The sequence below is a fragment of the Nelumbo lutea genome, chromosome 3 (genome assembly GCF_056320005.1).
Source record: "Nelumbo lutea isolate HS-2025 chromosome 3, American lotus-T2T, whole genome shotgun sequence".
NCBI classification, from domain to species: domain Eukaryota; kingdom Viridiplantae; phylum Streptophyta; class Magnoliopsida; order Proteales; family Nelumbonaceae; genus Nelumbo; species Nelumbo lutea.
The window spans coordinates 16,520,080-16,534,504 of NC_142686.1; the positions used below are offsets into that span (position 1 = coordinate 16,520,080).

General features: G+C 36.7%; 1 protein-coding gene across 4 annotated transcripts; it reads right to left on the reverse strand.

Moving 5' to 3' along the window:
- Positions 1 to 1,579: 1,579 nt before the first annotated feature.
- LOC148863214 (26S proteasome non-ATPase regulatory subunit 11 homolog) lies at positions 1,580 to 14,083 on the reverse strand. 4 transcript variants are annotated; one of them, XM_088975214.1, is made up of 7 exons: positions 13,829 to 14,083; positions 13,129 to 13,385; positions 12,850 to 12,999; positions 12,629 to 12,659; positions 12,407 to 12,445; positions 11,573 to 11,640; positions 1,580 to 3,110 (listed from the first exon to the last, which is right to left on the reverse strand). In XM_088975214.1, exon 7 carries the CDS (start codon positions 3,083 to 3,085, stop codon positions 1,817 to 1,819), a length of 1,269 nt encoding a protein of 422 aa, XP_088831340.1. In that variant the 5' UTR covers positions 3,086 to 3,110; positions 11,573 to 11,640; positions 12,407 to 12,445; positions 12,629 to 12,659; positions 12,850 to 12,999; positions 13,129 to 13,385; positions 13,829 to 14,083; the 3' UTR covers positions 1,580 to 1,816. The 4 variants fall into 4 exon arrangements, with proteins under 4 accessions (XP_088831340.1, XP_088831341.1, XP_088831342.1 ...); XM_088975215.1 differs by lacking the exon at positions 13,129 to 13,385 and having other exon boundaries at positions 13,829 to 14,080; XM_088975216.1 differs by lacking the exon at positions 11,573 to 11,640 and having other exon boundaries at positions 13,829 to 14,080.
- Positions 14,084 to 14,425: the final 342 nt, after the last annotated feature.

Genomic DNA, 14,425 nt, shown 5'->3' on the forward strand with positions numbered 1-14,425 from the left:
AGGGGATGTTTGGAACCATGGCCGCTTTTCAAAAAACGGTGCCACGTTAGATCCATATAGGCGTTTCACAAATACTCATGTATCTCATTGTTTGGTTTAGCTGATTATTAAAAAATCAAGCATGCCTCTAAAATCGGGACCCATTTCATGCATCGGTGAACTGTTTCCCCCAATGATTGATTGATGTGTATCCTATGTGGTGCTTACCTGTCAGCACATACATGAAAAACAGTGATGAAAATCACATTACCAAACAGCATAGTGTTGCTCATTGCCTACATGGTAGAAGCATTTTTTTTTGTGAAAAATGGGTCTCAAAAGCATGGATGTTTTTTCTTGAAAATTGGTCCCAAAAAGCACCCACGCTTTCAAACACCATGATAGTCGTTGAGCAGATAAAGATGACTATGAGTGAGAGAGAGAGAGAGACTAAAAACCCTTTTTTTTATTTTACAATCACCCAACTTAAAGGGCAATTTCAGTATAAGCTTTTTATTATGTCCAATATGGATTAAGAGTCTCATGTTGGCAATAGCCACATAACCCTCTGATGACATGGCGATGACTTTTATAACTTGAAATGTAGAGCCATTTATTAGAGTTTTGTTAGTTTATGGACCAACTTGTAACTAAATTTTAAATGTATTGGCTCCAACTATAATTTCACCTAATTTAAAACTAATCCAAAAGCAATGTTATTTCTACAATTCTTATCTAAATGGTGGTTCAATAGTCCAACTTTTCAAAAAAACGCATGATTTCATAATTGAATAATAAATTTTTAAGTTTATTTTTAGTCATATTGTTACATTTTTAAGTTTATTTTCAATTTTTAAGTTTATTTTTCTCATGTACAATGCATGTGCTTAATTACTAGTGGGATAAAAAGTTGAAAATTTATATCAGGTAAAGGTGCAAATTATAGTTACAAACAAATGGATGCAAAACAGAACGAGTGCAAAATCTTTAACGGGTTCAGATTTTCATTGCAAGCAAACAAACAGAGCCCAAAGAACAAACTTAGAAAAAAAACACAAATTATGGTAAGGAAATGTTCTCCGTCAACTTAGATGAAATGTACAGCATAATAGCAATTAATTAGCTCCAATTCCTGGGAGAACTCCCCTCCAAGGGCCGTTGCAAGTGTTGCCAAGCGCATCTAGTAAATCTTATGCAGCCCCTATGCACAATGTGTTAAAAACTGACCCAGAACAGACCAGAACTGTTCTGGCCATCAGTTTCTGGGTTGACGGTTCACCTGTATTGTTCAAACACATGGTTTATTTTGACAAAATATTAAAAAAATAAAAAAAATAATTAAAATAGAAAACAGTCAAAATTGTTGAACAAATCGAACAGTTCGATCACTCGGGTGAACAGGTCATCGACCAATTCAATGATTTTGATGTGACGTAAAATGGCAGCAACATTACCAATGTGACCTTTTTAACATGGGTGAAACCATTGCATGTTATCATTAATGGCAGCAACATTGCCAAACCGTTTCGTGGCCGTTTCTGTTGCACTGCTGTTCCCAGTAGAAAACACCTCACTGAAAACAGCCACGGTACCAAACACCTACCAAATAATTCAGGTAATTTCAGATTATCAAATAACCCCAGTTTCCAGTGTCAATTATAAAAGATGCAACTAGTTCTCGAAATGTAGCATACAACCGATATGCATCTTATATCCAAGATATAAGAACAGACGGGAAGATGATGACAGATCTGCCTATCTAAATGTCTTTTGGATAAGACAAGAAAGAACTTAACTAGAAAAGAAACACAATGAATCCAAGTCCACCATGAAATCCTTAGGCCATTATCCTGGCAGATCTTATGTAGAGACTGTCCACAACCTTGCCAATGTTGGAAATGGTTTCCAATGTTGCTGGGAAGATAGCATCTGGTTTGGGATCATCAAAAATGATGAGACACCCAGCACCCTGATCCAAAGTCCCAGCAAACTTCTTATCTAGGATCATCTGAGACAATTTCTTCTCCACATGATCAACAGGCAGTTCAATCAGCTCAGCAACATGAGCAATCTCAACCCTTGAGAAAGGCTCAATCAACCTGCATAGATTTTGCTCCAAGAGTGTGTCATACAAGGAAGAGAGATGCCTGTGGACAATTGGATCATCCTCCAACTGGGCCCTATAGTCTCGCAGGGCAGTCTCAAAGGACTTTAATGAGCGCTTTGAGTGAGCATCAGCGACAGCTTTCATAGCATCCAACTCCGGTCCCACGTACTGCAGGCCTGCTTTGGAAGATATTATCCCGGCAACATCATCAGCCTGATTAACCATGATTTTGCACAATAACATGTACTTCAGACTGAAAACTGCCCGGGGATCTTCAAGAGCATTAAAGGCTTCAAATGCTTCAAAAAAGTAGCTGTATGCAGTCTTATAATCTTTCTCTTCTGCATGGAGAATCCCACTCTGCAAATCTATAGTGCCCTGTTGAGCTGGAGGGACATAGATAGCATTTGCAGCAGTTCTTGCAGCTGTTAGTGCAGCCTTTGCCTTGGGAAGGTTTCTCAGAGAGAAGTGGAGTTTACTTTCTAATAAGTCTATGTCCACTAGAAGAAGCTTGTCATCTAATCTCCTAACCTCCTTGACAAGGCCTGAGAGAAGGGTCAAAGCTTCTGCATATTCCTTATTTTCCATCAAAAGTGCTGCAAGCCTTGCCTCTACTCGTTGTCTGAGAAATGTACGTTTCTCAGCACGAGTCCATTGTACCATTTCTTTGCAAAGGGATATCTGGAGATCAGATGTTCCTGGTATCTTGGCTACCGCATCAATTATTCCCCGCACTATCTTTGCAGTCTTGGCTTTGGGAATCAAGGAAAAAAAGGGCCTCAGTTGGGTCAAAAGACTCCGCAGCTCCTCAGCCCTATTCTCTTGTCTGAGAAGGTCTGATAGATTTGAAATTGCTTGTTCTTTTATGCGTAGAGCTTCTGAAGAAGAGGATGGGTTGTCAAGTATACGGTAAAGGATGGAGATAGCTTCAGCTGGGTCCTTGGCTTCTAAAGCCTGTGCTATTGAGTCTGTTGTGGCAGGGAGACATGATGACGACATGGCCACTGCTTTCAAAATTTTAGTCCTGCAAAACAATAATAATCAAACAATTAGATAAAGAAAAGCACAACTCAAAACAAACCAGTTACAAGTGAGGAAAATGAAATAAAATGTTTTTCTGTTCCATAAAGATGGCATACTCTTTTTTTCTTATGATAGACCATCTATATGGGAAAATTGGAAAAGAAAAACATCAATAGAAAAGAATTGGGGAAGTCAAATTAAACAGTTACAATACTGGTTCCACAATCATGCCCTGAACTTCAAAAGTACTGTACGCCAATGATTCAATAGACCTTTTTAACTCTAATATATAATGACAGAAAACCATTTCTTCCTGTAATTTTATCAAAGCAACAGTCCAAATAGGCTAATAGGCACCTACCTATATGGAAGAAATTCACTATTCTACAATAAGCACAAAATTGCAAATGATTCTTCTATTGGTTTTTCATAAATACAAAATGATAACGAATTTTGTATATGTTACCCTCTCTAAGAAATCAGCCTACATGAACAACAAACAGATAAGGTGCAACACTGGTATCTTTCACCCTTTTGATGACAAGCAAGGTCATTAGAAGATGGGAATAAAGAATTGATAAAAAAAAAAAGTAGATAGGAATAAAGAATTAATTGAAAGCCCATACCAAGAAAGGATAAACAAAAACCTAGAATCCAGTTTCTTTTCCACTCCAGCCTGGCAGTTCAAAATGGATGCACACATCCAGACAATCATTTTTCTATGACAAGTTTCACATCTATGTGGCAAAAAAGGACCATATCTTTTCTTTTTCATTGTTGCTTCTTATGAAAATTTCAAGAAAACCAAGGTATGGTGCTGTCATGGATAGGGAGACTATGTGTTTAGATGCTAATCACTCTGTGCGGTGAAAACCCTGTAACTGCTGGTTGGAAGGACACAGTAGCAGGATAAAACTTTTATTGTCAAAATTAGATACTCGAATGCTTGTATCATATGCATGAATATAATACCAACTGCACCTTATCCTCAGAAAATGGTGACCAGCGATTAAGCATCAATATTTAATCAATAACAAGAAGATATGATTAGAACAAAAGAGAAGATACAATCACAAGCAAGCTACTAAAAAGTCAATACAATAAATACAATTATAGAAAGCTATAAATGCAGTCACAGAAGCATGAAACAATATCCTGCACCAAAGAGTTCACACTTTAGGAACAGATTGGCATCTCATCATATATCCTCTTTATATCAGCTCATTCACCCCAACATTACCAGTGAAATCAAGCTTTCTACCCTCCATCGACACAAGGGGTCAACTAAACCCAGTTGAGCAGAACATTCCAATCTTCACCCTCTTTCTGTTACACCCCCCCCCACTTGATAGGAAATGATAAGTTTCATTAACTTTAAGGAAGAAAATTACAACTGTCACCTTCAAAAAGTAAGGTGACCCCTAATATCACAACCATCTTACAAAAATACCCAAAACAACAAAGTCTCGCTATTAACACCTTGCTTTGCTAATGCATCAGCCAAACCTTTTCAATGAGCATGATTGTTTTCACTATAAAATAATAGACTTATATATTAATAATAAATCTTAGTGCTATCCACCAAAAGGAGAAGAGTCAACTCACACCACCTAATGAACTGTATGAAGGGCCAAAATTGGGCTAAGCTCACCAATGGTTTCATACTCAAGTATAATTCTCAAGGTGCCAAAGTGAAGCTAGGTGATAGGGAAGCACCTTATTGCCTAGTCGCCTAGAGTAGCGACTAGGAGATAATTACTGTAATCCTCATGAAATAAGTATAAACCCCATATCAAAAAATAAGGGCTGAGCCTTGTTTTGGGAGTAGCGACTAGGAGATAATTACTGTAATCCTCATGAAATAAGTATAAACCCCATATCAAAAAATAAAGGCTGAGCCTTGTTTTGGTCCTAGGAAGAAGAAGATTGTGATGAAGAAAAAAATCCTATTGATTGTTCTTGTGCATCGATAGGATAAAATCGTCAAGTTATTTCTTACTCGTGGATTTAGGTTTTAATGTCTTAGAGGGTTCAAGACTATGTCACTGACTTGTGCGTCGATTGAACCCAAACAAATAAGAAAATAATAAAAAGAAACTAGTAATAAGAATAATAATACTATTACTATAAACCCACAATCTGAATAATTTAGTCAATTAATATCCATGGTATTACTATTAATAACATAAAAGAAAAATATAAAAATATTACGAGGTGTCTTGCAAATAAATATGTAAGCATTTGGATAAGGCGATCATCGAAGAGCGCCCTATCACCTAGGCATTGCCTTGACAGCTATGTGCTCAAGTACAGCGATCACAGGGAGGGAATACTGCCAAGGTTCAAAGTATAGATACGATATGCATATCAGCCGTATCGTATCGGTACTTAGAAACGGCCAAAACACCTTTTTTTTTCAAATTTTGGTCTTTTGGAAAGCTTAAAACATGTTTTTTATTATTAAAAAAAGTTGGAGGTCTGAATGTTCTTCAATGTTTTTAACTAAACCATCATCATCATCATCAAAGCCTTGTCCCAACTATATGGGGTTGGCCACATTAATACTGTTTCACCATTCATTCAGTCATTCTGTTCAGCGCCATATCCATTGTTAAATTATGGAAAAATGTATTTCTGACACATCTCAGAGGATTATTGGCGCAGAAATATTGCTTGAAGAGTGGCATGAAGACATTGAACCATTTAGGACTGCCACATCAGCTTTAGTGGGTTGGAATCATGTAGCAATAGGATTAAAACTTGTTACCACAAAGTCAATTGCATGCTTGTTCTCTACCCCAAAAATAAACTAGTAATTAATGTTGTAATGCATGTAATGTCTGACATCCATTTACCCCCTTTGCACCATTTATGTTTAAAATACCATTATACACTATAACACACCATTACAATTTGAGCTTCCTGATGTCATTTTGCAAGTTATTGATTGCATTGTTGTCATTTTCAAAGTTGATTGCATTATTGTCCTTTATCCTATATGAATAGTGCAAAGTATTTATACATAAATGTTGTTTGCTGAATAACTTATAAATTTATCTATTTACTGTTTAATGTACAAACTATACACGTACTAATACTCATTGATGGCAGACTCATTTAAATGAACTTACCAATATTATAGGTTCACTTGAATCAGATTCAGAAAGGAATATGCCTGTACCATGTGAGTTGTGGCATATGCCTCCAACAAAAGTATGGCCTATTTACTATATATATAAAAAAGTGAAACGCGCAAAAAAAAAAGCACAATGGCCTTTTTGCGCCCAAGGCACAAGGCGAGGTGTGTGCCCTTTCGAAGCAAAGTGCACAAAAATCTAAAAAAAATCGAAAAGAAATGCAAATTATCAAAATATTAAACAAATTAATAATTAAAAATACAAAGTTAAATTTTAAAATAGATTTTAAAAAAACTATTATCTCAAATTAAAATACATAAACATAATATGTAAAACATATTTAAAATGAAAATTTAAAAATAAAATTTTAAAGTTAAATTTAAAAATAATTTTTTTAAAAAACCTATTATCTCAAATTAAAATACATAAACATAATATGTAAAACATATTTAAAATGAAAATTTAAAAATAAAATCAAGCAATAACAACATATTCAAGCATGTAAACTCCTAATCTCTTTATTTTGTCCCATTTTCATTACTTCAAATAGCTAATATGATGTTAAACATTATACATTCTTGATTCTAGGAGTCACCATTGTACACCAAGCCCCTCGAGGCAAGCCCAAAGAAGTCCATATGAGGGTCTTAAATTCTTAATCACTATAAAAAAGAAAGGTTTTATAACTTTACGTGTCTTTTAAAAATATAATGAATGAGCAACATCAGCAAATATGGGGTCTTCAGAAACTATACGTAAATCTGTCAAACAAACCAAATCTGAGCTAACTTATTCATACAAGAAATGGCCCAAGTGCATCTATTCAAATAGGATTAACTTGGATAAGATGTTTATCTAACAAGCCACTTGACCATGCTTATACTCTACTCACTTTATCTAACAAGCCACTTGACATAAAAGCAAGGAAGAAGCTTTGGATACAGAGAAACCTTTATTTTCTCAGTTAGATGAGGCGAAGGAAGGTGGTGAAGCAGTGACCAGAATTCAGTAGTTGAAGAAGCCATTGATCAACAGTTTTTTTCCAGTGAAAGCTGGACTTCGGAGGGGTGTTTGGCAAAGAAGGCAACTTGGAAAATTTGTCATGTATGCTTTGGAGAAGGTTTTGTTTAACCTGAGGCAGTAAGTTGGATAAGGAAAGAGTTGAAGCTACGAGTTTTTTGGACCACATGATTTTGTCCAAAGAAGAAGATTTGAGGGGCTTGGATGCTGTTATGGAAGTGTTTGTTGGAAAGCTGGGGTGGACTTGGGAAGGAAAAGGGTTGTAAGTTCTTTGGTAGGACCAACATTGTTTCTGCAGGAGATTTGAAAAGAAAGGAAAAATAAAAACAAAAAACAAAAGCCTCTTGTAAAGGTCAGATGGTGAATGTCACTAAAGTCTTTCATCAGTTGAAGGAAGATCTTGTTGGTAACGGCCATTGTAGTAAATTCAAGAGGATTTACAAGAAGAAGGGATTAAGAGTCAAACCTAGAACACAGCATTTGGAAAAAACAAGCAATGCTTTGAATTCTTTGGAAGATGATCCAGACAAGAGGGGTTTGGAACTAACCTCAGGAAATCAAGAAGAACCTTTACTAAGGGATAAGAGGTTGGAGGGGGTTAAGGAAAAGTCAGCTGAAGAGATTGCTGGGGAGGGAAGCATTGATGGAGTGAGGAAGGTAGAAAGAAATATTGATCTGGAAAAAATAGTGGAAACAGAAATTCTAGTTAACAAGATTTTAGGGTATCTTTTCTGGGAGGGGAGGAATTTGCAAGAAAGGTGTTCCGGGAATTGGAAGAGAGGTCAAGTGAAAAAAAAAAAATAAGGCTTTAAGGAGTAGAGCCTTAGGGGGTTTTGGCTGGTTATTGTTTGCCTTCTTTTTGTTGTTTGTAAGGGTTGGGAAAGAATTGTTTGTATCTGAAATTTTTGGTAGGGTCCCGCGAGTATTAACCCCAAAGATTACACAAAAAGCCCCTTCAAGGAGAAAGGGCTTTTCAGAACTGCAGCCCACGAAAAGAACACCACCTTGGATGGAACACCTGAATTCCAAATCCACTTCCAAGGAACCTTGTTTGAACTTGAGCTGATAAAACATAAGAGAAAAATGATTTCACCAAGGTGAGAAGACCTCATCTTTACTCCCCTCCAAATTCTGTGATCAGGTTCACCACAGGAGAGAAAATGGAGCTAAGGGTTGCCAACAAAGAGCTTAGCTCCCCCAACCCCAATCATGAATATTTCGTCTCAGCCAAGGTGTCTATTCCACTTGACCTCCAGCAGTGCTGTAATAACTCTGCACCAAAGCATCTTTGTCCTGGGCCAATTTAAAGATGCGGAGAAAAGACTCTGTCAGTGAAGAGGTACCATACCAAATGTCTTCCAGAAACAAATTCTCTCCCCACTTCCCACCTTGAAGGAAGACCACTGGGAGAAAGACTAAATGCTTCATTATACCCTTCTAGCAACTTGAGCCATAAGACTGGGAGATGGGATTAGTGATCCAACCCATTTCATCCTTACCATATTTACTCCGAGTTATGATCTGCAATAAGACTTCCCTCTCAACGTCATTATGCTAGATCAATTTACCCAGCAGGGCAATGTTCATGAAGTCTAGAGGACATAAACCAACTCCCCCCTTTGACTTAAGAAGGCAGACTTGATTCCCTATATCCCCTTGAACAAGTGCATAAAGAAGAAAGAATATAACTAGAATTCCCAAGCAGACAGCTATGACAATTTTGACTACTTTTATTTTCTAATTTAACATGAGTTTCTCCACTTCAAAGTATATTTAAAGTTAGGAAGGAAAATTCCCATATATCTAGCAACCCAACTTATTTAAAATATAAGATTCACAAGAAAGACAGATAACTGAGTGCAAGGTGCCAACCAGCTGGTCATAGCAGAGACTTGGGATTGAATCCCGCCTGCACCTAGGTTAGGGGATGGGCTACCCCCAGAAGATATTAAAAAAAAAGCAGACAACTGAATTGCACATCCAACATGTATCATCATTATCATCCAAGCCTTTATCCCAACTATATGGGATTGGCTACATGAATCCATATCCCAACACACATGCAAAACAAGTAAAGAGTATGCAATAAGGGTGGAGTGGAAACCTCCAGAAGGCAACAAAAATCAAACTGAAATTTGATGGGAGCTCCCTTGGAAATCCGGGACTGTCAGGTTTAGGAGGAGTAATCAGAAATTACTACAAGGTTTGAAGCTAGCTAAGCAGTTGGGACTTAGGTATATTGAAGTGGAAGGAAACTCAAAAGTGGTCTTTTTTGGGCTAGAAGCAACAGCCTTACCCCTTGGACTTTCAAACATGTGATTAGGGCAGTGGAAAAGATAGCAAAGGAGGTAGAGGCTGATTTCAAATGGGTCAAAAGGAGTGTAAATGGGCTAGCTGATTCCCTTGCCAAACAAGGGGCACTGAGGCAGCAATTATTTTTTCGTTGTAATTTGGGACAGAAAAGTGTGCGAAATTGGGAATAACATTCCCACCACCAAGTTGTACAAACTTGTTTCAATCTTAACTATAAATAAAATACATGTTTACTGATCAAAATAAATAAATAAATCCCATTATCCTACAAGCTCATTGACCAATATTGTAACTAACCACAGTCCATGAAACTTGCAATACTGCATTATTGACATTATACTAGAAAATCAATGTTAAACATAAATATCACAGGAAGAATAGTATAGTAACTAGTTCTATAGGCACCTTTATATTAACTCAGCTCAGCTCAGCTCAACCTTAATCCCAACTATTTGGGAACATCTACATGAATCCCTCCCTGCCATCATGCTCTATCAAGATCCATGTTTTCTGTCAAAAATAAGTCTATGGGCACCTTTGTATTACTCCTAATCTTGAATCCAACTTTGATTTCCCAGAATCATTTCCCATTTAAGCTGCCAATACCATAGAATTGCAACTGGTCTTCATCCACTACTCATTTCTTCCCCAACCCAGGAAGACAAGGAAACATGAATAAATGATGAAAAAAGAACCTTACCTTTTAGATATTCTAACTAGATATTTAATTTTACATATTGAATTAGCAATAGTTTGAATTAATGCACTAACTCCAGTTTACAAATATCAACGTCCTCCATCTCAATTCCCTCCTGTCATTTGCAAATCATATTGCTAGCTAATCCAAGCCTTGAAATTCTAAAACCATGTCATCTGGGTACCAAAGTAGCAAAACTTCCGAATCACTAACTCCAGGTGAGAATTAAGACAGCTCTTTGAGCCTTGAGAAACAAAGTACGAAATGTGAAATTAAGGGTGAAAATGTTTACTCTCTTCTGAGAGGAAAAGTGTCAATACCCGGTAATTATACCAACCATGACCAGTATAAATTAACCCTTGACTTTTGCAACAAAAAGCATGGCCTTTCTCCCTGTGGCATCATGCTCCAAGTGTCTTGAGCTGTAATCAAACCCTGAAAACTTCTAGCCTCACACAAGTACCTAGGTCCAAGTAGAGAATTATGATGTTTCTTTAGGTAGTTAGATACAAGCAGTATATCCTTCCCAACCTTCATGGCAGATCGCTAGACAAGTTATGACTTCGACATTAAAATTAAAAAGTTTCATGAGACGAGTACTCATGCAGATCAGCATACACGTCCCAGAAAGTTTTAGATTCTTGGTGGATATTGAGTCATTGACAAAACCATATGTAGCATACATATACAATTTGGAAATCCGCTCTCTAGGATTCCTAGATGAATCTCATCAAGCACAAACCCAAAAATTCAACCAAATACCCAGCAGCTTCTCATTATAAGTAACCTTTGACGCCCCTAAACCTATCAGCTTCTGGTTTCAAACTACAATGCTACAACATTTACTTTTTTTTTCATCTGTAACAAAACAATTTCAATTCCATAGCACGTAAACAAGTTTTCTCATATTTATGTTTTGACGTTAAAGCACGCATTTCTCTCTCAAAAGATCAAGCTCCCAGTAATTTAAAAGAAACGTTATTAAGTAATACGTTCGGGGTATTGTTCAACTAATAGGACCTAGTTTTCTCACAACTATAAACAACGAATCTGATTCTGAAAGCACTAACATGGTAAAACTAAAAAAAAAATAACAAAGAAGACGAACCCTACTTATTTTTCAAGAAAGATAAAAAGCAGCCAAACAAATAGTTTTTCAGTCAAAAAAATAATGAACAAAAAGGGGGGAATATCGAAAAACACCTCCAGAGCAATAAATCTGAAATTAGAAACCCTAGAGAGATACATGATATATTAAAGAGATTGTTTGGGTGAAATATAGATTGAACAACATACTTTGCGTAGTCAGATTCCAAAAGGCCGGAACCCAGGAACACAGCCTAAGTCTCTGATTCAAAAGGAACCTGAAGGAAAGAGTGGGCGTGAGTTGGGAAAAATTCTAGACTTGGGAGTGTTTATTCAGAAGAACCTGAAGGAAATAAGTGCTTAGAATAAGCACTCATTTGCATTTGGTACCCAGCTGGCCAGATTTTTCAAATGCTGATTCCAAAGAATAAGCACTTATTTCATATTGGGCGTTTGGTGGTCTTTTCTCCAATAAGAACTTATTTTTTCAAAAAGACAACTTTAACCCTCATTTTTAGAGTGCTATGTGTACAATGATTTAAGAGTCTTTTAAATAGTAAATCAAGCACATTTACTCCCAAATGCTAACCTAGGTAGCCTTTCCCCTTTCTCTATGTCTTCTTTCTTCTCTTGCACAACCCTCTTACCCTCCCTTCTCTGATTTTTGTGCCGCAGTAGATCAACAAATAGATGCTGCAAAATCTTATAAGTCTCCCATACACACCAAGTTTGAAGTATATATTAAACTCTTCCCCTATTCAGATAACAATCCAAATTTAATGGCAAGTCAATTTGAGTGCTTGTATATTAAACTTGTTTTGAGACCTTATTGATTCTTCTAAGAAATAACTGATAAAGAATGCGTTCCTTGAGACAATGACACAAAGAGGTTTCTAATCCATAGCATGTTGAGAATGAGAAGATAGTGTTTTCCAATCATTTACGTTGCTAGAGATTCGGGCAAAACAAAACAGAGATTCGAGATTCAAATCAAATAAAGGATTTAGGGCAAAACGAAAAAACAAAAATCAACGTATAACCAACCTGGACACAGATCCAACTTCAAACTTGTGAAACCCCAACCTGAAACAAAGTAAAAAAAAAAAAAAAAAAAAAAAACAAAAAAAAAAAACAAACATATATCATGGTCGATCGAAACAGAGCACTACGAACAAAACAAAAACCAAAGAGGATTGATCGTTCTGGAGTGAAAAAAACGACAGGGGAAAATAAAAAAAAAAAAAACGAAATGAAAAGAAACCTTACCTGGTTACCGGCGAAGGAGAAATTGCTGCCGCTGGTTGGAGAAAACAGAGAAGAAGAGAAGCTCGGTTAGCCAGGTTGATTCGCAGAACAAAAACAATTATGGTTGACCGATCGAAATAGAGTATAGGAAAAAAAAGAACAAAAACAAACAAACAAACAAAGAGGATTGATCGTTCTGGGCTGAAAAAATGAGAGAAAAAAAAAAGTGAGAAAAACCTTACCTGGTTATCGGCCAAGTAGAAGGTGCTGCCGGGTTGGAGCAGATATTAAACGCACTTCCAAACTTCCTTAGCCCTCAAGTGAACTTTTTTCCTTTTGTTTTTGTTTGCTTTTTTGCTTTGGATAAAACACAAAAGCCTCCCCTGAATTTTCTGTTAATCATAAAAGCCTCCCCTTAGCTTCACTTTTAACAAAAACCTTCCTGAACTTTTAAGAAATTCGACAAAAATCCCCTTCTATCATTGACTCAGACCAAAAAACTATTAAAATTATAAAATTACCCTTAATTAAACCGTCAGAGCGTCATTAAAATATTTCAAAATTCCAGAACCGCCCCTACTTGTCCAATAGGATCCTTATGCGACACCATTTTATTGCCTTTCTTTTGGTTTCTTGTCTTCCTTCTTGGGTATGGGGGAGATGAGCTCCACCTTCTTCTTAATCTTCTACTCTACTCGCTCTTGAATTTTCAGTGGGTCTATTTTCCCTACCACAGTTAGCTTATTGTTGCCACTCTCTCCTTTGACGTTTTTGATACCTTTATCCACCACAGAACGCAACAGCAAAATGAAGAGATGTAAACTAGGTTAAGTGAAGTAGGAAACCCGGGTTGAGTCTAATATGCACCAAGATGTCAAAGCAACAGTGAAATCTAAATACTGAGACATTTTTATAAGAAGAGGAGAAATCAAAACAAATAACTCCCGTTTGAAAAACCAAAACTTCAAAATATTTTGTAAGTGATCAGTAGAGATGGGAAATGGATCGCAAAGCAATTCTGTAAAATCCCAGAAGAAGAAAGAAAGAATTTTGAAAAAACCAGGAAACGGATTCTGCTTCTTTCTCGTTGGCTTATGTGTGTTTATACTCAGAAAAAACAGAAGGAATTTGAAATAGAACTGTGAAAAGATGCTACAGGTGCTAATTTTAACACCAATGACAAGAGAAACAGAAAGATTAATTCTAATGTTTTTGATGTACCTTCGAAACCCTTAACAAATCGTTTGACCTTCTTGGCGCAACCTTCACAGTGCATATCAACCTTCAAGACCACGGTAATCGAACCATCATCCTTTTCCCTCCGCCAACCTTATTCTTGCCTTCATTCTTGTTCTCCTTCTACAACAAAGCAAAGCCAAGAAAAAATGAAATGAGATCACGATCGTTTCGAAACTTCAACCCAACAAAGAACAAGTTGAGAGCGGGAGAGGGAGAAGCAATTAATGTCGCCTTGACGATTAGTGATGGGCAATTTCGTAACTTTTTTGGTTTTTCGTCTGCGTCAATGACGGAAGGGAAATTTTGTTGAATTTTTGACAAAGTAAAAGTATAGGGGGGACTTTTATGATTGTAAGAAAATTAAACGAGACTTTTGTATTTTACCCTTTTGCTTTTGTTAGCAAAGCCATGGCGCTTCCTGTACAGGTAAATACCAAAACCACGAGTGCTTCTTAACCAGACATTGACTGGGGCTGTGGGTCGGTTTTACCCGATCAAATCGAACACATCGAATTTATTTTATCGGTTCTGGACCTTTTGGTTCTTTGATTTTTTTTTTTTTGTCACAGTTAATAATTG